Source organism: Sitophilus oryzae, unplaced genomic scaffold (genome assembly GCF_002938485.1).
Source record: "Sitophilus oryzae breed Bouriz unplaced genomic scaffold, Soryzae_2.0 scaffold_738_pilon_pilon, whole genome shotgun sequence".
Classification (NCBI taxonomy): Eukaryota; Metazoa; Arthropoda; class Insecta; order Coleoptera; family Curculionidae; genus Sitophilus; species Sitophilus oryzae.
The window spans coordinates 81,560-108,262 of NW_022147349.1; the positions used below are offsets into that span (position 1 = coordinate 81,560).

Here is a 26,703-nt window from a genome sequence, read left to right on the forward strand (position 1 = left end):
AGCAAAACAAAGAGAATAAGTATTATTGCAGCTTGCCCCTAATTATTTCCACCTAAAACCACTTGTCGACTGGTCTATAGTTAGTGTTGCTATATATTTAGGGGATAAATAAGGAATCTCATAAAAAAACTCTATGATTATTTGTTTATTAAGTACATTAAGATAAATCTTACATTATTTCTGTATAATATACACATAAACATAAATATTTATATAAAACTACAAAATATTAAATAAATTAAAGTTGAATCAATTTTACTGTCTTTTATTTGCCACTTCAGTCTCTTCAATCATAAATAATACTGTACGAATATCATATAGTCCGATTTCACTATACTTTCATTTGCAAGTATGCGTATCCAGGGATATGACGCACGTCTTACACTCTACCTCACAACACCATTTAAATTTACATTGACATCTCTCTTTCACTATCGATTTGATCGTGTTGTAACCTCTGCCGCAGCACAGGATGTTACAACCGTCTATATCTGGACTTGTCCTATTACAAGGACGCCCTTGGGTGCCCAATGACCCCGTGATATCGTTTCGTTCGCAGTAATCGGGAGAGTCCTCCAAATAAACCAAGTCGTAGGCCGTGGGAATGGTAACTTGAGGATCTCGAAGTTGGAGGCGTCCTCTACGGTTGACACGAACTTCTGTAGCGCCGTCGTATTTGTCCCGAAGATAGTCCCCTGGAACAAAAATATATTAATGAATTTGGGTATGGATATTTCCTAATGATTAGTTGTAATATAATCAATCATACCAAAGAATGTCATTATACAGGGTGTATCAAAAAACATGTACCATCTCTCGTGAGGAGATTCCTCTCATAAAAATAAGATTTATTTTTCATATTAACATAGGTCCAGTTTTGCTTTGTTTCAGGAGGTTAAAGTCTTCTACAGGAACAAAGGTTCTACAGGAGGTTAAAGTCTTCATCTTTTTTCGATTTACTATAATTTCTCTTTACTATAAGTGCTTTTAGCGATTCAAATCAAATTTTGAAGGTAAACGGTACTATAAGTGTGATATATATTTTAATTCTTAAAAAGGGGAAAACAAAATGTTGATATTTTGGTGAAAGTTTGAAACACCCTGTGGAATATATTAATAAAGCAAGAATTTTAAAAATCATTTTATCATCCAGGTACGTATTTTCTCGAGAGTTTGTTTTTTGATTCATCAGAACAGCTTTATTTTTATTGGAGATATTCGCTTTTAAATAAGACAGTAGCGATTTAGGATCCTCATCACCCTTTGTCACCACACTTATAAAATACTGTTTATTGTTTTTGTAATGTCACTATCATTGAAAAGTCATATTATTATTGTTTATTGACGGTTACTCTAGTAGAGATGGTTTTAAATTAATTTAACTTTTGGACTTAAAACTATATCTGCAAGAGTAACCGCCTAAAAGACAATAATAGATATAATATGATTTTTCAATGAGAGTGACATTACATAAATCATAAACACTATTTTAGAGGTTTGTCGTCTAGGACAAAAAGGGCAAGGGCATTGTTTTAATGTAAAAATATGAAAAAATGTTAGTGTCTTCTTCAAAAGCAAATATCTCCAAAAAAAATAAGGCTATTGAGATGAATAAAAAAATAAACTATTGAGAAAAGATCCACCTGAGTGATTTTTTAAATTACTTGCTTTGTTAACGTACTCCACAGGGTGTTGTAGCCTTTCATCAAAATATCAGCATTTTGATTCCCCTCGTATAATTGACAGATGGCAACTTTCATTTTTAATTTAGAAAGAGATATTATTGTCAAGGTGTATTACTGGTCGCATAACTGCATTATTGCTACATAACCGCAACGTGCATTGAGGAAACGCACCCCGAATTCTTTAGAAAATTCCAGAAACCATCGCCAGGGGGTATATAAGGCCCGCGCTTTGACAGTTGGACCAGTCTGAAGATAGTCTGAAATCTGAAGTTTGATAATACCCCAAAATACCGTTAGAGTAATAGTAGTTGCATAAATTGTGTTGTAAGTAGTATAAGTTGTGTGTACAGAGTGAGACAAATAAATTCGTTAAGTATTTTATCGTGAGTTTAAATAGTGGACCCACGGAATCCGTAACAATTGATGTCGGAAGTGCGATTCAAGAGGATTTTAAGAAGAAATTAAGTGGATTGGAAGATTTTTAGACCGAATCAGAGTATTTTTATGGTTGGTACAAGGGAGCAAGCGAAGAAAATGGAGGAAGTAAGCAAATTATTGGGCGATTTTATGGAGAATATGAGAAGAGAGAAAGCAGAAGAAAAAGACGAAGAAAAATTACGCCGTCAAGAAGAACAGGATCAGCTTGAGAAAATTTTTGAAGATTTGAAAATTCAACGACAACAAGAAAAACAAGAAGAACAGGACCGCTTGAGAAAATTCTTGAAGATTTGAAAGCTCAACGACAGCATGACAAACAAGAGGAACAGGACCGGCTTGAGAAAATTTTCGAAGATTTCAAAGTTCAACGACAGCACGACAAACAAGAAGAACAGGACTTCAGAAAATTCTAGAAAATCAAGAAATTAGACAAGAACGGTTGGAGAAAATTGTTGAAGATTTAGAAGTACGTCGCCAGAAGGACATATTTGAAGATCAAGACCGCATGCAGAAAAGTCTCGAAAATTCGGAACGAAGACAGCAGAACCACCTTCAAGAAGCCGTAGAAGATCTGGAGGAGCGCCTTCAGCAGAAAATGGAAAAATTAGAGATGGACCTACAGAAGACCAAGGCACAAGTAAGAACACCTGGCGTTCAAGGAACTGCGAACCTTAAGGCCCCAACCTATGATGGACAAACCACCTGGACTATGTGCCACCGCCAGTTTGAAGCAGCCGCCGCTGCCAACGGATGGACTGACCAGGAGAAAGCAGCGGCACTTGTCATCGCGCTGCGTGACAGCCCTGCCCTGGAACTGCTGCAAACTATTCCTGCAGCCCAACAGCAGGAGTACGAAACATTGGTTGCTGCACTGGACCGAAGATATGGCGACCAACATCGACGCCAACTTTACCAGGCCCAGATCAAGACACGTCTGCAGAGGTCCGGAGAGAGTCTGCAGGAATTTGAAGCAGACTTACGTCGGCTGGTACACCTAGCATATCCAGAAGCACCGGAAGGGTTTAGGGAGGAACTCGCTGCTCAGTGCTTTATCAGCGGGCTGAAGGACATCGAATTGCAGAGGGCGCTGGAAATCGAAGCTGTTTTTAGCGCCATCCCTTGACCGAAGATAAGATCTGTAACGGTTGAGGAACAGCCAAAGAGTTCTCACATACGTTTGGAGGAGATGTTTAATAAACTATGTGAGTTACCTAGAGAGAACAAGAGAGTCAACAAGAGAGTGAGAACAAGAGAGTCAACAACACCCAGACAGAGAACCAGAGAAGATCCCAGGATATTAGGTGCTATAGATGTGGCAGGAATGGCCATATCCAACGGGATTGTCGCATCCCAATGACATTCCGTTCATCATTAAGAGAACATTTGCACATCGGAAGATCCCAGGACATAAGTTGCTATAGATGTGGCAGGAATGGCCACATCAAACGGGATTGCCGCGTTGAAATGCGATTCCGTTTACCCTTCAGAGAACATAGTCACCAGGAAATTAATATCAACGGGCGAGTATTGGCTGAAGAAAACAGAGACCCTAGGATGTTTTCCATTAGGAGTCTAGAAAAAACCGCTGACAGTTTGGTGATCAACGGGAAGGTCAATGGTAGAAGAATTCGAATGACTGTGGATACAGGCGCTATGGTATCGTTGGTGCGGACTAACTCAGTGCAAGGATTGAAGATGATGCCTCTTAGAAAAAGAGTGTATTTACGTACAGTTACGGGGGAAATGGCCGTTGTACGGGGGGAGGCTTTCATGGAACTGGAGTTAGGGATTTGAAGTTTCGGCATAGCGTTTTAATGGCAGACATTGAAGATGATTTTATCATGGGTATGGATGTGATCAGTCAACATGGTTTTTCGTTCGATCACCATAGAAACATCCTGAAAATCGGAAATGAGGAATTTTCTCTATCTAAAGAGAAGAGACCAGGAAATATGGAAGCAAGACCAGCGGAAATTGTGATGATACCTGGTGATGCCAAGAAGACTGTGTTCGGGAAAATGGAGAAAACCTCTGAGTGCCGTGTAGGACGGGTACAAATTATCGACAACGAACCAGACCGACGACGAGCTACCTTGGGCAAGAAAATGAAACATCGTGAAAGCACTATCAGAGTAAGGAATTTTAAACTGAGAACTGACGAACCATGGACGACGACACAATTGAGGAAAGACCAAATGGAAGATCCAGACATCGGAGCAATACTACGGCTCAAGGAAGGTAACGGCGAGAGACCACCGTGGCAGGATATAGCAGACAGAGGGCTCGTTTTTAAAGCTCTCTGGGCTCAGTGGAATTCACTGGTGATTGAGAATGGATTGTTAAAGCGCACGTGGGAAAGGGCGGATGGCAGGACAGTAACAACTCAGTTACTGGTACCAAGGAAGAAAGTCACCCAGGTATTGGAAGAAATTCATGGTGGTAAAACTGGAGCCCACCTTGGGGTAAACAAGACCTTGAGCAAGCTGAGAGACCGTTTTTACTGGGTGGATTATTGTGAAGATGTTAAGAAATGGTGTCAACGTTGTGAGATTTGCGCAGCTAGACAAGGACCAAGTACTCGATCTGGAGGAAAAATGGAACAAGATAACGTTGGACTGTCGTTCGAAAGAATCGTTAGGAAGGGAAGATTACTGGACGTTCATAAGCACGTTAGAAGTAAGATTGCGCTAGCCAGTGACCGGATGAAAGCTCGTTGCGACCTCAGAGCTAATTCTACGGGATTTCAACAGGATGATAGGGTATACCCACAGCGCAAGAAAGGAAGGTCCCCAAAGTTAACTCCAGCATGGGAAGGTCCTTATACAGTCATCAAGAGGATAAATGATGTTGTGTACCGGATTCAGCGCAGCCCTAGAAGTAAGATGAAAGTAGTTCATCTGGATCGATTGAAGAGATACCAGACAGGAAACATTGATTGGGACGATCAAATTTGAGAAGGGGGCAATGTCAAGGTGTATTACTGGTTGCATAACTGCATTATTGCTACATAACCGCAACGTGCATTGAGGAACCTGGCGAATTCGCCAGAAAGTAAAAGAGAATTACAGAATTCTTTAGAAATTTCCAGAAACCATCGCCAGGGGGTATATAAGGCCCACGCTTTGACAGTTGGACCAGTCTGAAGATCTGAAGTTTGATAATACCGCGAAATACCGTTAGAGTAATAGTAGTTGCATAAATTGTGTTGTAAATAGTATAAGTTGTGTGTACAGAGTGAGACAAATAAATTCGTTAAGTATTTTATCGTGAGTTTAAATAGTGGACCCACGGAATCCGTAACATTATTATAAAGTCAAATAATTCAGCTATAAATTGCTTAAAGTATTATCAAAATCGGCCCAATATAACAAAATATATTAAACTTTAAAATATATCAAAATTTTAAGGTGCCCGCTTTTCGTATATTACAAAAAAAACTTAAAATACACAGGATGTGCCATTAAAAAAGTTGTAAATTTTTCTTAACGTTCTGATCGTGTCTTTTGTTTATTAACTTGTATTTCATTTTCTGGCGATTTAAGTAAAACCTCAAAAGACCTACACTTAAACTTTTTAATGGCAAGAGACTTACCTATATGCATCTCGAAAGTGGCTCATCCCTATAACTTTGTTATTTTTTCAGATAAAAAAACGAAATTTGGTATGTTAGTATATATAAATTAGGCGTATTGATAGTATTATAAATTGACGTATTTAATTGTTTTTGGTCATTTCCTGTTACGCCGGAAATGACTACGGCTGTTGGTTTTTAAACAGCACCCTCGGTATATATTTCTACTTCATTCGATAGAAAATGACACTCTGCTGAGTAGAATGACATATCATATGTCAACTTTAGACATTTTCCCTTAAAAAAAATCGTATTTTAAACTTCAATCTACAGTGCCATTGGCTGTGTTAAAAACAGTAATTTTTAATAAAGGAGCCTTAGAAAAATATATTTGATTGTCTAATATTGTTCCTGTCTTGTCCTGGCCGGTTAAAAGATGCCCAGATCGTATTTTTAATCATATCTCAATTTTTTTTCAAATGGAAGGTTTACCTATAGGTAAGCCTGCAGGGTATCGCACAGATGTAGATATGTTCTTAAGCAATTTATAACAGTTTTACAAAAAATAATATCGTTCGACGAGTAGATATGTTCTTAAGCAATATCCGCTTGAACTACATCTACTCATCGAAGAATAACAAAACCATGTCGTTTCTTGAAACACTTATAAATAAACTTTGCATCTTATGTCTAAGAATATCAGACATTAAAGCAAACTAAATCGTTGTAGCCAGAGAATATTGACTAAATTAGGAGTAATATATCAGATTAAGTAACAAGGGTAATACCATATACAATATGATCGAAAAAAAAAACGGCGTCAGCGATATCTGATGCATGGTCATGGTAGACAGAATCGACATCATTGGTCCCTATCTTTGACATTTCTGTTTGACGTTTCAGTTAAAACATTTGAATCTGATTTGAAATTTAGTGGATTTGTTTGTCTTTACTGAGCATTTTTTATGTTATTTATCATTTATTCTACAACTGGTTTTTTTCAGAGGTAGTAAATTTAAAAGAAAATTTTGTGTCAGAACTTAATTAACAGTGGTACTATTGCGATTTACCGAAAAAGACCAAAATAATTGGTTGTGCAGCATGCGGTAGAACTCTATCAAAAATCGACGGAAATAATGGAATAACTTTTCACTGTTAATAGGATACTATACCGGGTGCATCTCGAAAATGGCTCACTCCTATAACTTGTTTATTTTTTTCAGATAAAAAAACGAAATTTGGTAATTTAGTATATGACATAAATTAGGATTGATTGACGTATTCAATTGTTTTTGGTCATTTCCTGTTTCACCGGAAATGACTACGACTTTTGATTTTTAAATGGCACCCTCTATTTTTTAATAGCACCCTATATTTCTACTTTATTCGATAGAAAATGACACTCTGAGTAGAATGACATATCATATGTTAACTTTTGACATTTCCGCTTAAAAAATATCGTATTTTAAATATCATTATAGAGTTCTATGACCATGTTAAAAACAGTAATTTTTAATCAAGGAGCCATGGAAAAATATATTTCATACATAGATTTGATTGTCTACATTTTCGTGTCTTGTCCTGGCCGGTTAAAAGATGCCCAAATCGTATTTTTAATCATATCTAATTTTTTTCAAATGGAACAATTTCATTAGCATATTTGGAGAAAGCATTTTTTTACAAATAATTTGGTACCACATACTTGGTATTTCGAGTCAAATTGTTGTTATGAACCGCATGTTACAATTTCAAATAAACTATATGCAAAAACGTCAAAAGTTGACATATGATATGTCAGAATGATATATCATATGTCAACTTTTACAGAGTGTCATTTTCAGAGTGTCACACAACAGAGTGTCTTTTCAGTTATATACAGGGTGTCCCAGGCTGAGCGTGCATTAGAAGTTTTTAGAGAACTACAATATCTAGCTGGGAGATTTTTTGCACATTATAGTTTCACAACGAGATCTATCGATTAAAAATATTTTCAATATGGTGTCACTTCTGGAAATACCGGAAGTTGACAGCAACTTTCTTATTTTAAATGGGTGTCCCCATTTTTTATTACATACTTAAATTCTTTGCAAAATTTTATGAATTTTGATATTTTCTCTATCTCTATATCTAGCATTGACCGTTTTTGAGAAAAAAAAATGTTTAAAATTTTTGAACGAAAGAAACTGACTGTCAAAAATATGTGTATAGCCTAAACGTCAAATCTAGCGATTACCACAGCCATTGTGCCATAAAAAGAAAACATGTGGCTATCTGTTTCAAAAATGAAATTCTTCGAAGGTATAGGCATATAATGCCGCAGCTGTCATAAAATTGAGCTATTAAAAAATTATCATAAATCAATTTTTCATATGGAAACCCACTTTTATTATTTCACTGTGAAAAAGCTTTTAAATTCTTTACTTTTTGACTATACATGTTCCTATACCAAAAATAAATCGTTTTTAAGTTATTTAACCAGTAGCCTATGATAACGTCAAGTGATGTAAAACAAATGATCTGACCATGTCATATTGTGACGCTTTGTTCAAAAAGCGGCATCATTTCATGATCATTTCATCGGAATATTATTAATAATATCAACTATTAGATATCACTAAAAAGCGAAAATACGAGATATATTTTTATAAATACACTTTTTAAACTCATAAGGGCGGGCAGTATTTATAATATAGGAAATACAAATAATTTGTTTTCTGACAGATGGAATGAAATTGTTTGACCGTGTGACACTTAATGTCAAAAGAAGCTAGATAAACTGAAGGAAAATATACGTTTTCAAATTAAATTTGAAATAACTTAACAACGATTTATTTTAGGTATAGGAACATGTATAGCTAAAAAGTAACGAAATGTAAAACCTTTTCATTAGTAAAATAAAAAAGTGGGTTTCCATTTGAAAAAAATAATTTATGATAATTTTTTAATCGCTCAACTCCATGACAGCTACCGCCATTATTATATGACATTTGAACAATTTAATGATTGAAATAGAAAGTTTATGTCTAGAGTGGCTGTGGTAATCACTAAATTTGACTTTTAGGCTATACACATTTTTTTGACAGGTAGTTATTTTCGTCCAAAAATTTTAAATATTTTTTTCTCAAAAACGATTTATGTTAGGTATATAGTGTTTTACATCAATATTCATAGAATTTTACAGAGAATTTAACTATGTAATAAAAAATAGGGGCACCCATTTAAAATAAGAAAGTTGCTGTCAACTTCCGGTATTTCCGGAAATGCCGCCATGTTGAAAATATTTTTAGTCGATAGATCTCGTTGTAAGGCAATGATGTGCAAAAAATCTCCGATCTAGATATTGTGGTTCTCCAGAAACTTCTAATGCACGCTCAGCCTGGGACACCCTGTATAACAACAGAGTATCATTTTCTATCGAATGAAGTAGAAATATACCGAGGGTGCCGTTTAAAGTTTAAACATCAAAAGTTGTAGTTATTTCCTTCGAGTTTCATTTGAAACAGGAAGTGACCGAAAACAAATGAATACGTCAAATAATCCTAATTTATGTAACATATACCAAATCCCGTTTTTTTATTTGACAAAAATAAAAAAGTTATAGGGATGAGCCACTTTTCAGACGCACCCGGTATAGTATACTTTACGTGAAGTAACCCGGTCATTTATGAAATTCACTTAGAATTAAATAATAATAGGTATATTTTTTTCTGCATTTTTGCTCTTATTTACTACTTATCAAAAATAATTAATATAGACTTACGTGCTTCAGTAGCGTATCTGATATCTATTTATCTTATTCAATAATTATTATAACTTATCTATTTTAATTAGAAATATTATTTTTATAACAATTTTAATAAGTACTAACATTCATTGACAACTTAAAATAAAACAACAAATTATTAATTCTATCCTACATTATATTTTTACACGTTTTGAATAAAATTAGAACGACACTAATAAACCAGAATTTAAGTCGGCCATATTAGGCTCCCATCGCGCTTCACCTAAGATTTTTGGTATGCTTCTTCCTTAATCGTTTTATTCAAAGAAACAGCCGAGGAAACAGCCAAACTTCTGCTATCGTGATGTTGTTCTGCATGTCAATAAGACTTAACAATAAATTTACGCTAGCACGAGACTAGACAGCGTTTATAAAACTTCCAAAAGAAAAACATTATTACAGTTTAAAACACCAACATAGAAGTTGTATTTTTATGTGGCTGTCCCTTTGACGCCCCCGCATCAAACATACAACGTGGGCCGAACTAATAACACACGTACCATCGACGGACCTAATAAATCACGTGATAGGAGGTACGTATTGTGTGTAAACAGCCCCCATTACGATTCGTATAGAAAATTATAAATGCGACTTTCGGAACAAATGTTAGCACTTGAAAGTCCAACTGCCTTTTGTAATGCTCCAGAGGTGGTCCATGACTGGACTGAGAACGTGGAGCATTGAGAGTTTGATTGCCTTTCTGATAGTGACAGAGTTAGAAGAGATATAAGTAGAACTTATCTTTGTTATACTCCAATGGGAACAGAAGAGCTTAAGTTTTAAATCGCAATTGTTCGAATCTCATATAATATTGGCCGTAGCTATACAGGGTGGTCCGAACTGTATTCCGGAAACTTAGATAGATAAAAATAGTAAGTAAAAATGTTCGTATAAATGTATGCCCTAAAATGCTTAGTTTCGGAGATACAGGGTGTAGAAGTTTCATTTTCATTTCGATTTTTTCAAAATAATTTATGAAGTAACGACATTATTTGGGTGAAAATTGGTGTCTGAGAGTTTTTTCGCATGAGAAATTTGATTTTGATGTCAATATGACTCCTACTTGAAGAGGACGCCACCTACATATTTTTTAACTGGTTTGAAGAGTAATACCTTTTCGTCCATACCTGTATAAAACTACTGAGTAAAGAAATATACATTTACAACTTTTTTTACATAAAAAAGTCTCTGGTAAAAATCACTACGAGTAATGGTTCTCGAGATATTTGAAATTGAAATTATCAATAGATACCTGTCATCATTGACAAATTAAACATGTTGACTAAATAGTTATTAGACTGAAATCTTAAATTTGAAATCTTTTTGTGCCAAAAGTTCAACAGAAACTGTTTAATCATAATTTTTTCGCAGAAAAATTTATGATTAATTTAAAAAAATAAAAATTTATTATTTCAGTCAAGTAACTCTATTCAACGTGTGCTTATTTTTTGTCAATAATGACATGTATTATATTAACTATTTCCATTTTAAATATTTTGACAACGGTTGCTCGTAGCGATTTTTACCAAGAGACATTTTTTATGTAAAAAGTCATGGAAATATATATTTTTTTAGTCAGTTGTTTCATACAGGTACGGACGATAAGTTATTACTCTTCAAAACACATGTAGGTGGCGCCCCCTACAAACAGGAATTATTTTTTCATCAAAATCAAATTTTTCGTGTCACAAAACTCCCAGACACCAATTTTCATTCAAATATTGACGTTACTTATGACTTATTAAGAAAAAATCAAAATAAAAACGAAACTTCTACATCCTGTTTCTCCGAAACTAAGTATTTTACGACATACATTTATACGAACTTTTTTACTTAATTTTATCTGCAGAATAAGCTGTCGAAGTTTCCGGAATACAGTTCGGACCACCCTGTATATCATCCAATTGAGCCATTACAAAAAATGTTTATAAATCGTTTTTTCAACTGGAAACACGCTTTCTTATTTGACTAGTGAAAATATTGTTCCGTTCGTTACTTTTTGATTATCCATGTACATACTATACCGGGTGTTGCATCGTCGGACGGGACATAGGAAATACCATGTAAATTTTAATGGGGACAATTATTGGCTTCCCTAATTATTTTAGAGAATAATTCTATTTAGGTTTATTGAGGAGCACTAAAACCCACATTCAAAAGAATAACTTTTGATATTTTTGATTAGCCCGTTTACGAGTTATCGCCGATTTCTTTTTAAATATTTCTCCTTTCTTATGGCCCTGTATTTACTTATGAGCACCAGTCAAGGTAAAAGATAACTGTCAAATGAAGTTGTCATTTCAGAAATTTACCTATTTAGTGCTTTATTATTATTGAAAACTCATTCCTACATCGGAAATCTTAAAGATGTATTTATTAATACAAATTCATATGAATTAAAGTAAAATAAAGTGATCAATTACAAGGTTAATTATAGTACCGTATGATCGAGAAAAAACGGCGTCAGCGATGGCTATGGAATGAAGATCGCTGTCATTTTATATGTAAATTTATATGGGAAATGTCATTGATGTTCATTTCCCAGCCAACTGGATGCCGTTTTTTTTTCGATCATATGATATTATTACAATATTCAATAACTTATTAATTTAGATACTATTAAATTGTTAGAACTTTAGGATTTAAGATGTTCAAATATTCCTCCATCGACTGCTAGACAATAACCCAGGCGATCATAAAATTCTCTTCTTACATTCGCTAGTTGGTAAACTGAAATTCTATTGCATTCGGCAGAAATAGCATTTTTTAACTCGTCTAGATTTGGGTATTTTTTATCCTTGTATATCCTGTTTTTTAAATGGCCCCAGAGAAAGAAATCATTTGGCGAAATATCAGGAGACCTTGCTGGCCAATTTACTATATGATTTAGGCCAATAACGTTTCCGTTAAAACTATTGTCTAAATATTCCCGAACAGCCAGGGTACTATGTGCCGGGCAGCCATCCATTTGGTACCAAACTGCCTGATTTTCCCTAGCGGCATCATGTAAAGCAGGTAAAATATGATTTTCGAGTACTTCCAAATAATATTCTGCATTTAAATTTCGCGCAAGAAATAATGGCCCGATAATATTGTGTCCGAATATCCCTGCCCAAACATTTACTTTCTGTGGATATTGCGTCCTTGTTTCGACAAACCTGTGTTGGTTTTCTTTGTTCCAATATCGATAATTTTGAACATTGGGTTCATTATTTAAGGTAAACGTGCATTCGTCAGTGAAACATATGTTTTTTTAAAATTCCCTATCCGTGTTTGCTCTTTCCATCATATCAAAACAAAACGCCTGCCGCCGTATTTCGTCCCCATCTCGTAGATCTTGGTGCTTTTCATATTTGAAGGAATACTATTTATGTCGTTTCTAAATTCAAAATGCTGTAGTGTGATCTATTCCTATTTCATCCTCAAGTTTCCTTGTGCTGATCTTTCCATCGTTCTCTTCCACGCACAATAAAACTTCCAAGTCGGTATCATTTCTTGCATCTTCTCTTTGTTTCTGCCATGCTTCACATCTACAGTTATTTATTAAGGTATAGTCTATAAAATGAATAACTTTGAATTTTGACCGTTATTTTTTACCAACATGGCAAATATAAAATCCCTCTATCAAAAAAGTTACTGATATTCTTTAAACTGAGTGCCTGAACGAATCAGATAGGTAACTCTTTTTACTTTCGTGAAATAGAAAAGGAAAATAATAAAACAAGTGACAGTTCTTCCTCTTCTTGCAAAAATCAACACAAAAAAATAATTGCCAAAAGTAAAATGTCATCAGCTTTTGACATTTCTAAATATCAGACCAATGCCGTCTCTAATAGAACAGCCTCGGAGCGAGACTGATGACGTCACGCTGGTTAGATACTACGGATTCATAAATATATTGTAGAATACATGAAAAACATGTATTGATGATACATTGTTATTGATACATGTTCATTCATAAACATTGTATTTTAAAAATGATATAATTTACATGAAATATACATAATATACAGTTAATAAATACAGTACATATACCTATTTATAGTAATAAATACTTTGGCAAATAAACTATGAACCACACAAATGCAGCAATTGTTTTACAATATACAAATAATGAATAGGTACATCAGATAATGGATAAAATGTAAAATATATTTTAAATTTTGGGGTTTGAAAATCGATCTAATTTAACAAAAAACATTCAATATCTACTAATAGTGATGTATTATTATTTGCATTCACAAAAATTATATGTATATTTTGCAAGTATCAATGTTCGAAAATTATATTTGCAAATAATACAATATCATAGAAAAAAAGGCGTCAGCGATGGCTATGAAATAAAGATCGCTGTCATTTTATATGTAAAATTATTCTAAAAATTTTTGATTTTCTTGGGATTTAGGTTCGGAAAAACGCTGATTAAGTTTTCAGTTGGTTTTTCATTATTTTTATTTGGTTTAAAAAACGTTTCAGGTAACATTATAGCCTTCATCAGTGTTGTGTCATATGAAAAAATAGTGTCGAATATAATCCAAAAATCACAAAATAAAAATTATAAAATATTCACACCACATAATGTTTACTACAATTAATAAACTAATATAAACTTGTCAAAAAGATGACCACATATTTTTTAAATTATTATTCTTAACATTACTAACTTATTCTAAACTATCTACATTGACTATGGAGTACGATTTCAGCCATAGTCAAGTGTGGCTGTTCTATTAGAGATGGCATTGCGTCAGCAGGGCCGCAAGTTGCTAACCTAATAAAATTAACACTAGAAAAGCCCGCGGGAACTGTCAAATTCAAAGTTATTCGCTTCACAGACTATACCTTTGGTCTCAAATCTCTGGATATTCCTTGCGATTGTAGATTTTCCAGGTATCGGTCTATTCGGATACAGAGCAGCAAACATGTCCGACACCTTTTGATAACTATTTCCTTGATAATACCATTTAATCATCAATACTTTTTCTTCGGTAGTGTAATTCATGGCTAATATTTTCGATGTAGATATGAGTTTTTAATAATAATAATAAAGCACTAAATAGATAAATTTCTGAAATGACAACTTCATTTGACAGTTATCTTTTACCTTGACTGGTGCTCATAAGTAAATACAGGGCCATAAGAAAGGAGAAATATTTAAAAAGAATTCGGCGATAACTCGTAAACGGGCTAATCAAAAACATCTAAAGTTATTCTTTTGAAATGTGGGTTTTAGTGCTTTTCAATAAACCTAAATAGAATTATTCTCTAAAATAATTAGGGAAGCCAATAATTGACCCCATTAAAATTTACATGGGATTTCCTATGTCCCGCTCGACGATGCAACACCCGGTATAAGTATAGTTGAAAAACTGTATTTATATTAGGATATAAATGAAGAGTCCAGAGAAAAAACTTGATAAGCGCCAATTTTCAAATCGTTTATAAGTTATTTAAAATTTAGTTTTAAAGCGTATATTTTTCTTGATTTTAACCATCAGAAGCAATATCTAGATCGGATATTTTTTGCATATCGTTGTTTCACGGCGAGATCTATCGATTAAAAATATTTTCAATATGGCGGCACTTTCGGACTTACCTGAAGTTGACAGCAACTTCCTTATTTCAAATAGGTACATGCCATTTTTATTATATATTTAAATTCTCTGTAAAATTTTATGAATTTTGATATCAAACACTCTATATCTGACATTAACCGTTTTTAAGAAAAAGAAATTGAACGAAAAAAACTGTTTGTCAAAAAAATTGTATAGCCTAAACGTCAAATTAAGTGATTACTACGAGAGTTACTACAGGCTTAGACTGTGACATAAAGTAAAGACATGTGGCTATCTATTTCAAAAATTAAATTGTTGTTAAATCGAATGTCATATAATATATTGACCGTAGCTGAAATAATTTTTTCTAAATAATAATTCAGTTTTTATCTCATTAGTGAAAAGGTTTTTCAATTCGTTATTTTATGATTATACATGTTCCTAAAGTTATTTAAGATTTAGTTTTAAAGTACCTAGTGTATATTTTTCTTGATCTTATCTAGCGTCCTATGACAATTAAGCGTCAAACAGACAATTTATTTCCTTCTGTCAGAAAACTAATTATTTGAATTTCGTATATTATAAATACTGCCTGCTTAAGACTTTATAAAGTTTATTTATAAAAATATATTTCGTATTTTCGCTCTTTATTGATATATAATAGTTCATATACCGTATGATGCAAAGAAAACGGCGCAAAGTTGGCTTGGAAATGACGATCGATGACACACTCATTTTTTAACAAAGTGTCACAATATGACATGGCCTGAAATATCATTATATATCACTTGACGTTTGAAGTCATAAGCTACCGGTTAAAACCAAGAAAAAAATATATCCCTCAGTTTCATGACAGCTACGGCCAATATTATAATATTGGCATGTCATATATGACATGCGAATAATTTAATTGTTGAAATAAATAGACACATATCTCCTTTTTATGTCACAGTGACTGTGGTAATCACTAAATTTGAAGTTTAGGCTATATACATTTTTTTGACAAGCAGTATTTTTCGTCCAAACATTTTATGTTTTATTATCAAAAACGACTAATGATATAATACTTCCCCTACGAGATGCGAGACCTTGACGTTGGTGGGGAAGCTCCCGGCCAGGGCACCGGAGGGGACCCCTCTTGCGCTCTGGCTAGGTCTAAGGAGCATCTCAATGTCTTGTCCCTGGCTGTAGTGTCGTGGCCAGGGAACTGCATCAAGACATAAAAACGATGCCGGAGGGACCTCCTTCGGGACTTAACGTCCGTCATACCGTAAGTCTCTCTTAGGAGAGATATGGGGGCTTTGACTTTACTGTCTGAGCCGCGTGGATGAGGTACCACTATAAAAACCTCCCCAAATCCTACGGTATAGTGCGCGCCAAAGGGATGGATGGTCGGGGGGAAACCCGACCACTAGCGACTAACCTGGGATACCGGGCGACCTCCCAGCTCATAAATGCCTAGTCACGGTATTGCGGGGCTCTGCCGTGATGGTCGTTTCTTTCCCCTGCTACTCGTGGGATCATTATATGGACCAAGAAAGCAAAAAACCCAATGACGAGGATGGATCAAACCGTCCCGATCCTTCTCCTAAGGAGGAGGAAACTAAGGAGCGTGGGACTATTCCTACCCCAAACAACTCACCTCAGCCGGATCAGGAAACAGAGGGGCCCAGATCCCCCTCGCCTGAGAAGGCAGAAGGTGAACCTCCTTTCGGGGTCTCCAAGCAATTGGAGAAATTATCCCTGGAAAAGAAAAGGTTTGCAGGGGCGACAAGAAAGCTCCTCTCAAGACTTCTCAAGGGCGGAATGCCCTATGAGACCGCTCTGCAGACGATTCTGCAGCGACAAGCGGAGAAACAAAGGGCACAGATAAGTGGGGGTACCTCTTCCGGGAAGAGACAAATCAACCCGGAGGAGAATAAACCTCACACTGGTGCTCCTAATGCTAGCAAGCGCATCCGCTCGGATGCAAGCACGCCTGAACAGAGCGCTAAGAAGCCTTGTAGGGAGGGCGCAAGAAGCTACGTGGAAGCCGCTGGGGAAATAAGGGTTGGAGTAATCCGACCTAACCACCCAGAGAACAGCCTATCCACCGAGCAACTCTTGTTGTTGAAACGTGCCATTATGAAGGCCGTGGACGCAAGCACAGAGGAAGGACTACAGGTACGCTTCCAAGGCTGCTCGATTCGGCCTGGATGGCTGCTTGTAATCTGTGCCGACGAGACCAGCGCTGCGTGGTTAGAAAGGATGGTCAACGACCTTTCGCCATGGCAGGGCATGGAACTCAGGGCAGTAAGGGGGCGGGATATACCCAAGCCTCATGTCTGTACGGCCTACATTCCCGATGATGAGCCTGGAGAACGGCTCAGAGGGGATGTTGTGCTGAACAGACTTAGAAGAATGAATCTTAGCCTGCTAACTCAGGAGTGGAGAATCCTCCACCAGAGTGATGCAGGGCCGGGACAAACCTGGACCTTTGCGGTTGATGAGAGATCCATGGATCTCCTTCGCCGCAACGGATTCAGGGCCTACTTTGGGTTTGGGCAGATTACCTTCCGACCCAGAGATAAGGAAAATGAAACCAATACGGAGCAGACCAGGGCGTCAGTCTCGGGAGATGGTGGGGACCATCCTACAGCCTCTCGGGTGACGACTGACGCCACGAGGTCTGGCAACACCCAGAGGGAGAGAGCTGGAGGCAAAGTAGTGGCACGGAAAAACCCGGCCATGAAAGGGTCTAAAGCTAAACCCTCTGGAGCCTCGGGGAAGCCTGGCAACTCGAGTGGGAACAAACCCACCCGGAAAGGCAGGCGGAACGAATGTAGGTTTCCCACCAAAAGGGGACGTAGACCCCCTGACGGTGGGAGCAAAACCTAAATTTGACTACTGCAGGGATGGCTGCAGCAGTCAAATGTATACAAATTAACCTGCAACATGCCAAGGCCGCCTCTAACGTCCTTGGCAGAAGGTTCAAGAAGGAGGACGTGCATCTCGCCTTCATTCAAGAACCCTGGGTTAACTCAGGCCGCGTATGTGGCCTTGGGGACGCAGAGGGTAGGCTAATTACCGCCCCTGGAGTAACCAGACCTAGGGCATGCATTTTAGTAAAAAAGAGCGTGCACTCTTTTAACCTTTATAGGTTCTGCTGTCAGGATGTGGTGGCGGTACATATCAAGATCCCAGCGGGGAGGAGCGGAGGGGGAGTGGAGTTCATTGCCTGCTCAGCATATTTCCCGGGAGACAAGACAGCGGATTTACCTCCTCCAAAGAAAGTGAGAGACTAATCTCCTTCTGCAAGAGGAAAAACCTACAGCTGGTGATAGGATGCGACGCCAACGGCCACAACGAGGCATGGGGAAGCACGGACACCAACTTCAGGGGTGAGTTAATTCTTAATTACTTAATAGGTGAAGGGTTAGTAGTTAATAACATAGGCTCCGAACCAACCTTTGTTACTTGTAACAGGAAAGAGGTTTTAGACATTACGGTCAGCTCTAATTACTTGAGCAATAGGATATCCAATTGGTGGGTATCATCTGAGCCATCGTGCTCGGATCATAGACACATACAGTTTGAAATAAGCGTAGGTGAAAGCACTCTCCTGCAATATAGGGATCCTAAGTGCACAGATTGGGAAGGATACAACCGCTCACTCGTGCATCTGCTGGAACCCACAATTGCAAAAGTGAGAGATCGCGACGAGATCGAGATTGCAGCGGAGCAACTGCGATGTGCAATTATAACGGTTTATAGTGAAAACTGTCCACTTAAAACAAAGAAGGATAATAGAAAGTCCTCTTGGTGGAACAACAAACTGGACAAAAGAAGAAAAGAAGTGCGGCAGCTTTTTAACCGCGCTAAAGTGTCAGGTAACTGGGAAACTTATCGTGCGACGTTGGCGGAGTACAATAAGGAAATAAGACGGGCGAAGAGAGAGTCCTGGAGAAGGTTCTGTGGGAGTCTGGTCGATCTACCTCAAAGCACCAGAATTCACAAGATTCTCTCAAAAGAACCAGTGAATGAGCTAGGGACGATACAGCGCCCCGACGGTAATTTCACAGAGTCCAGGAAAGAAACGCTACAGATTTTGGCCCAAAAACACTTCCCAGGCTGCTTGATACTAGGTGATGAAGAGCTACCCCCCCCGATACTCATGCGTCGTAAAAACCGGCCCAAAAAAGAGGATTGGGAGATAGCGAAGAAAGTAATCACCTATAGGGAGACTAAAGGGGCGATCGAAAGTTTCGACCCATTCAAATCCCCAGGAGAGGACGGAGTGTTTCCGGCCTTATTGCAGAAGGCTGAGAACATTATCGTCCCTCGCTTATTAAGAATTTTTAGGGCAAGTCTGGCATGGTCACACCTGCCAGCTGACTGGACGAGAGCAAAGGTGGTATACATACCGAAAGTGGGGAAACAAAACCTACAACCTGGCTCATATCGACCAATAAGCCTTACATCATTTCTGCTGAAGACTCTGGAGAAGATATTGGATGGACACATTAGGGGGAGGATTCTTACGTCTAATCCCCTGAATGTCCGACAATATGCTTATCAACAGGGAAAATCAACAGAACTGGCCCTCAACAATTTGGTAGGGGAAATTAAGAGTACCTTTGATCGCAAAGAAATTGCGGTAGGGATATTCCTAGATATTGAGGGAGCATTCAACAATGTCACCCCTCAATCGCTCCTAGGCGCTGTGAAAGCACGAGGAGTCGAAGCTACCATAACTGAATGGATTGAGCAAATGCTCAAAAATCGAGTAGCAACGACCTCGCTCAGTGGTGAGTCCGTTAGGTTTGTTCCGGGCAGGGGATGCCCGCAAGGAGGAGTTCTCTCTCCTCTTCTGTGGACCCTGTTAGCGGACGACCTGATGGCAATCATCGATGCATACGAGGTTGAAGCACAGGCATATGCGGACGACCTGGTGATCCTAGTAAAAGGACACAAAGAGGAGGACATCTCCTCAAAAATACAGGAAATCCTAGATGCAATTCACGGCTGGTGCACACTGGAACAATTAAGTGTAAACCCACAGAAAACCGTGATCATACCATTCACCAGAAGAAGGAAAACAGACAAACTGAAACCGCCCATTCTTCTTGGTGAGACAATTCCGTTTGCGGAGGAAGTTAAGTATCTGGGATTAAACCTGGACAAAAAACTTAGCTGGACCTCTCATCTGGAAAAAACATCAAAAAAGGCTTGCTATGCTCTATGGGCATGCCGCCGAATTTGTGGTAGAAACTGGGGATTAAACCCCAAAAATATGTACTGGCTATACGTGACGGCCATCAGACCTATTATCACGTATGGTGCAGTTGCCTGGTGGCAGAAAGCCAACCAAATAACGGCAAAGAATAAATTGTCGAAACTACAACGACAAGCATGCTTAGCGGTGACTGGTGCTTCCATTCCACGCCGTCAAAAGCTATGGAAACCCTACTCGACCTACCTCCTCTTCAAATTCTTTTGGAAAGAGAGGCGAGATGGGCTACATATAGGTTTCTAAGTATAGCACGAGGAAGCCAAGGAACAATCATGTTCATACAAAACCGGCTAGTAGAAGAACTACAGTCGGATGGGATTCTGGGAATGGTCTCGGATCTCACACCACCAGTCCAACTCTTGACGCGCACCTACAACGTCCTGTTTCCGAATAGGAACGAGTGGGATAAGCCGGGAAACGGTTTATTACATGCGGAAATGTGTTGGTACACGGACGGATCCAAAAACGAAAAAGGATCTGGCGCAGAAATTTACTGCAGCAGTCCAAAGACTGAGATCTACCACAGTCTTGGAAAACACACCACGATTTTCCAAGCTGAGCTATATGCTATTGAAACCTGTGTGCAACTGCTGGTAGAACAGCAATACACCGGGAAAACAATATGCATATTTTCCGATAGTCAAGCCGCGCTGAAAGCACTTGAGGCAACGAAAAGCACGTCTATGACGATTCTTCATTGTAAGAAACTACTCAATATACTGGGAGATAGGAATAAAGTGTCGCTAATATGGATACCGGGACATGTCGGCCTAGAGGGAAATGAACGTGCTGATTCCCTCGCCAAAATTGGTGCAGGCTCGCCATTCGTGGGCCCAGAACCGACACTTAGCGTTCCTAAAAATCTCGCAAGTCACAGGCTCTGTGAATGGGTTACGGGTGCGACGTTCCGGGACTGGAATGACAGTCCCGGAATGGAGCATGCCAAGAAAATCCTAGCAGGGCCATCCAAACGTAGAACAGGAGAACTCCTAAAGGCCGGTAGGAATGGAACGCGTGTGCTCACAGCAGTGTACACGGGCCACTGCCGGCTGAGATCTCACCTACAGAGGACGGGACTGGTGGAAGACGCCGAATGCCGACTCTGTATGGAAGATGATGAAACAATGAAGCACGTTATGTGTACCTGCCCGCTGGGAGCAGGACCAGGTTTGAGATGTTTGGCAAACCCATGCTAGACCTATCAGACCTAGGAGACATATCGCCCTCAGACATAACGGCCTATATTAAGAGGCTGGGTCTTGAGGATGAACTTTGACGCTCTTGTAAATTAGAGCTTGTAGAAACTGAGCCACAATAGGCCCTCGCGGCCTCAGTGGAGGGTCCCCTATGGGACCCACTCTTAGTCAAATACAATACAATACAATGATATAATAAGTATACATATACAGGGTTGTTCACCACATACGACACGGAGTATTGTAGCTAAACGATTAGATTTTTACAAATTGTAAGATTTGGGTTCGTTGAAGGACTATTAGAGCTACAATTTAAAAATATTTTTACAAGATACAGAGGGTCCCAGATAAATAAAAAATATCAAAGTTGTATTTTTTTAAATGGAACACCCTGTATATTATTGCATTTTTAGTTTCTACGATTAAAATAAAGATAAATTTGATTAAGGTTTATTACACTTAAACATTACCGTTTTTGAAATATTTTCAATTTTGTGAAATTGCAGTATAAATTTTAAGGCTTCATTTCTCCGAGGGTATCAAAGTTTTTAATAGTAAATATTTACTGAAGTTTATTTATTGATCAGTTATTGTGTCGCAGTAATAAAAATTATACTACTAATAAATTTATTTTAAATAATTACTAGCTTTAAACGTCAATAACTTGTTTAATTTAAATGGAACACCCTGTATATTTTATGAGAATCAGATGCACGATTTAATTGTCTATCAAATTGTATTGTACCACTTTTTACCTATCCCTTCAAGTTTTTGTAGAAAATGCATTTTCTTATAATTTAGACATCATTTATCAATATACCCATGGAATATTGACATTTTAGATTGTTTTTAAAACAACAAATGTACAAAATGTACAGGCTAGTAATATTATCGTTTTTAATAAAACGATAATATTACTAGCCCATTTGTATGCAAAAGAAAACTATTTTAATCTTTATAAAACAGTATACCATTAATTAAATATACCACCAGTATTTCCGCCCAAATACTAATTAATTACATACATGATTTTTGATTCAAATCCACATTTATTTAGAATAATTTATTAACGAACGCAATTAGTTCGTTAATAAATTATTCTAAATAAATGTGGATTTGAATCAAAAATCAATATAATAATAAGTCATGAAAATAAACGTCTCTGTTGTTATAAATAAGCATTTGTCAAAAAATAAAATATCATTTTTAAGGTTTTAGTTTTTTATCGCACTGTCTAATACAGATACATAATTCAGTTTTTTAGTATTTGGAGCAATTATTATTATTGCTATAGCAGATTTAATGTTTAGATTATAAAATTTCAATTTATAAGTTTTGCTTTTAGCGCTATATTCCCGCCATTTAATGAATAGTACGCGCTGCTCAACTAGATGGCGCCACTATGTAGCGTCAAAAAATTAACACGTAGATTCCTTTCTTATCCGTTAGGTTATTTTCTATGAGTAAGTCAGTAGAAGACGGGACAGCCAGCTGTGTAGTAGTGTTGTGTTGTGTCTTGTCACAGAGCTGACATTTGGAGGTTGCGAGTCTTATGACTAAGGTTAGGTATAAAGGATTAGGATATACTATACTATAGGATATATTGACTATTTGGATACGAGTCTTATTGACTATTAGGATACGAGTGTTATTGATTATTTGGATACGAGTGTTATTGACTATTAGGATACGAGTCTTATTGACTATTAGTATACGAGTCTTATTGACTATTAGTATACGAGTGTTATTGACTATTAGGATACGAGTGTTATTGACTATTAGGATACGAGTGTTATTGACTATTAGGATACGAGTCTTATTGACTATTAGGATACGAGTCTTATTGACTATTAGGATACGAGTCTTATTGACTATTTGGATACGAGTCTTATTGACTATTAGGATACGAGTCTTATTGACTATTAGGATACGAGTCTTATTGACTATTAGAATACGAGTCTTAGTGACTATTAGGGATGCGAATCTGTTTAGCTGCAGATTTGCGTCCGGGGAAAGCCCCTATACTTATTTCAGGTGACACCAGTTAGTTGTTGAAGATTAACCAATAGATCCGAATAATATTTGAATTAGATGGAAGATATGAAATGGGATATGTTGAATAGAATACCAGTGGCTAGGGGGCGGAGTACGTGAGTTTTACTATTTAACTATCAATTTTATTCAGATCAGTAAATGTTTGTTTTGTTATTTTCATGTACAATGAGAACCTACTTGCCAATGACCAACTAAATGGATATTTGAGGTGAATTTGCATTGTGAGACCAGGTTGAGTAAGTCCCAGATATAAGCGATTTTACACATAGCTAGTTCAGGGGCGACAAAAATATGTATAATTTAATGAAATATTATACAGATTATAATATACAAGGTAGCGCTCGCAGCCCGGGTGTATAGGGTAATTCACGGCGATGCGATGGTACGTTAGAGATTTATGGAGAACCGGTGACAGGATTTTTTTATAAATTTGGATTTTTACGTAAAGGCATCTGCTCCATCTATCTAGAACATTATCAGCGTTACACTGTTGCCGAATCATTTGAAAAGAGGTGGCATTTTTGGTATTTTAAATAGTATACTACCTAGTATACTACCTAGTATACTATTATATTTTCAGAAACTATTTTCATAACTCATAATTTTTCTATTATACAGGATGGCGCCTCTCATACGACGCGGAGGCTCCAAGTAGAACAGTAGATTATATCGAAATGAAATTTTGGAAGCATATGTAAGTTTATTGAAAGCATTTTATAAAAATATATGGAGTTATACATGGTGTTCTCAAAAAAAGTTACACATCAAAGTTGTGTTTTTTGTAATGGAACCCCCTATATATTAATTGACTTTCGTATTCTAGGAAAAAAATGTAGGTGGGTTTTATTAAAAAAGAATATGCCTAAAATGTAAGGATTTTGACTTATTTCCAAATACAATAAGCATTGCATGTTAAACCAAATTAAAATTTGCGCCGAAAAGTTATACAGGGTGAGCCAAAATTAATACGGAATATTGGTCACTTTAAACAGCAAGTTACTCCTTTATTTTAAATGGAACGCCCAGTATATTATTGCGGTGTTCAATGGGAAGTTGATATATCTCCAAAAAATATTTTGAAGGTTTCTTACCCCTCAGACAATTTTTGTAGATATCTTAATTTTTATGATTTCGCGTCAGTAGAACTTTATTATTTGAAAAAAAAATCTAGGTGGCTGTGATATGCCTTTTGCTAATTTAACAAAAATTAAATGATGTAGAGTAAAATACTCAACCGAAATAAAAAGATACACGTTTAAAAAGTATTTTAATTATTATAGGATTAAAACTAGATATAAACGTATAATTATGTGACAAAAATTAGCTAGATGAAATCAAAGCTGAAAATGCTGCCTTTCCTGTTTACTGCATAAAACGATTCTCTTTTCAAAATATCTTTTCATTTTAAAAGGCATATGTGGAGTTGTACTTCGAAAAGCAGCTACATTCATTTGCCTCATGTTGTCGACAATAGTTAGTCGATTTTTGTAAACACTGTCTTTATCAAAAAAACATATCCCCATAAAAAAGCCCAGAGTAGATAAAATCAGGAGCATTTAAGTATTCTATTAACTGGTGAATGCACACTGCATTTACCAACTAATAGAATCATATCAATTCTCTCTGATGTAGGATAAGTAGGATAATTTTCATTTTCCGCAAATTCCTGATATTTTTTTTTGTGTTTTAACTAACACAAAATGATAACTAGTTGTTAAAGTTGGACTAATTAGACAGCTATGTTGAAGTAACGTCAGACATATCACAGCCACCTAGATTTTATTATATAATAAAGATCTACTGACACTAAATCATGAAAATTAAAATAACTAGAAAAATTTTTGTTTCAGAGGTAGGCAACCTTAATAGTATTTTGAAGGGATATGAATTTCTCATTGAATATCGAAATAATAGGTATACTGAGTGTTCCATTTAATAAAAGAGTACGTTGCTATTAAAGTGACCAATGTTCAATATTACTTTTGTCTCACCCTGTATAACTTTTTGGGGCCACTACATTCTAAACTCTGTGTAGCATTTTTCTAAAAATATTTTTTTTTTGTTTCAGTGGCGAAACGCCCAACTGATTTTAGTACCGAAAGTTGTTATATTAAAAATGGCATGACCTAGATTATGTTTTTAAGCCTTATTATTTTATGAAATTTAATATACCTGAAAACAAATTACCAAAAAGTACACATACAGTTTAAGGTGTGTATAATAAATCAACGAAACGTTGCAGGTACATAGTTTCCAAGATAATTTCATATATATTACTCGGTTATCTTTTACTGATTTATAATGTATCCGGCACACTTTCTAACTTTCAATTCAATAAAGTTTATTTTTAAAGCATCTATGTCATTTAAATGCTATTAATCTATTGAAAAATAACGTTTTGTGATTTTGATGGCGAGTTTAACATTAATGCAAACAAACAAACACAAGCATCAAATTGTGTATTTCCTCTATTAAATTACAACATTCGAGATGGTTGCCTTAAGACAATATTTAATTCGTTTTATTCAAAACGAAGAAAAAATCGACATCAACCCGGTTTAGCTGACTGGCACTTTAAAGAAAATTAAGTCCCGCAGCTATAAATAATTTCTTAGAGAGAAATGGATATAACTGTAAAGTTAGCTACGAAAATAACGATCTTTATCGTATCTATAAAGGCCGGCGGCGTGTTGGCCGTTTGGACAACAACCGGCAATTTAATCTGAAATTACGTTATTGTTGTAAGGAAGAACTTGCCAACAAACGGTCTCACATTTTCTAGGCCCTTTCGACAGTGGCGGTTCTCAACATGCATTTTGATGGGTATTTTCGTTTGGCGCTATGTATAATGAGGAATCGAAAAAAAACATGACCTTACATTCATTGAAATTTAGTCAAAGGAAATCAGATAAATATATATAGAACGGCAAAATTTATAATAGATGAAGGCAAGCTGAATAATAAAATATATAGATCATCCAAACATAAAGATACTATAGTATGAAATAACTGTTCTTATAATAAAAATGTTTTGGTTGTTAGTAAAATCGCACATCGATATCTGTTACCGTTTCGGAGTTACGGGATGTTTTTCAAAAATGTGCATTTTTAACAAATCGCTGTAACTTTTTTGCTATGGAAAATGTT

At 36.5% G+C, this 26,703-nt stretch overlaps 1 protein-coding gene across 1 annotated transcript in view; it reads right to left on the reverse strand.

The window, feature by feature from the left end:
- Positions 1 to 201: 201 nt before the first annotated feature.
- The window catches only part of LOC115888458 (protein Wnt-5b-like), a 304,485-nt gene continuing 277,983 nt past the window's right edge, over positions 202 to 26,703 (reverse strand). The window contains exon 7 of the mRNA XM_030908203.1: positions 202 to 695. Coding sequence (XP_030764063.1) covers positions 340 to 695 — 356 coding nt within the window. The 3' untranslated portion in view covers positions 202 to 339. The remainder of the gene's footprint in view (positions 696 to 26,703) is intronic.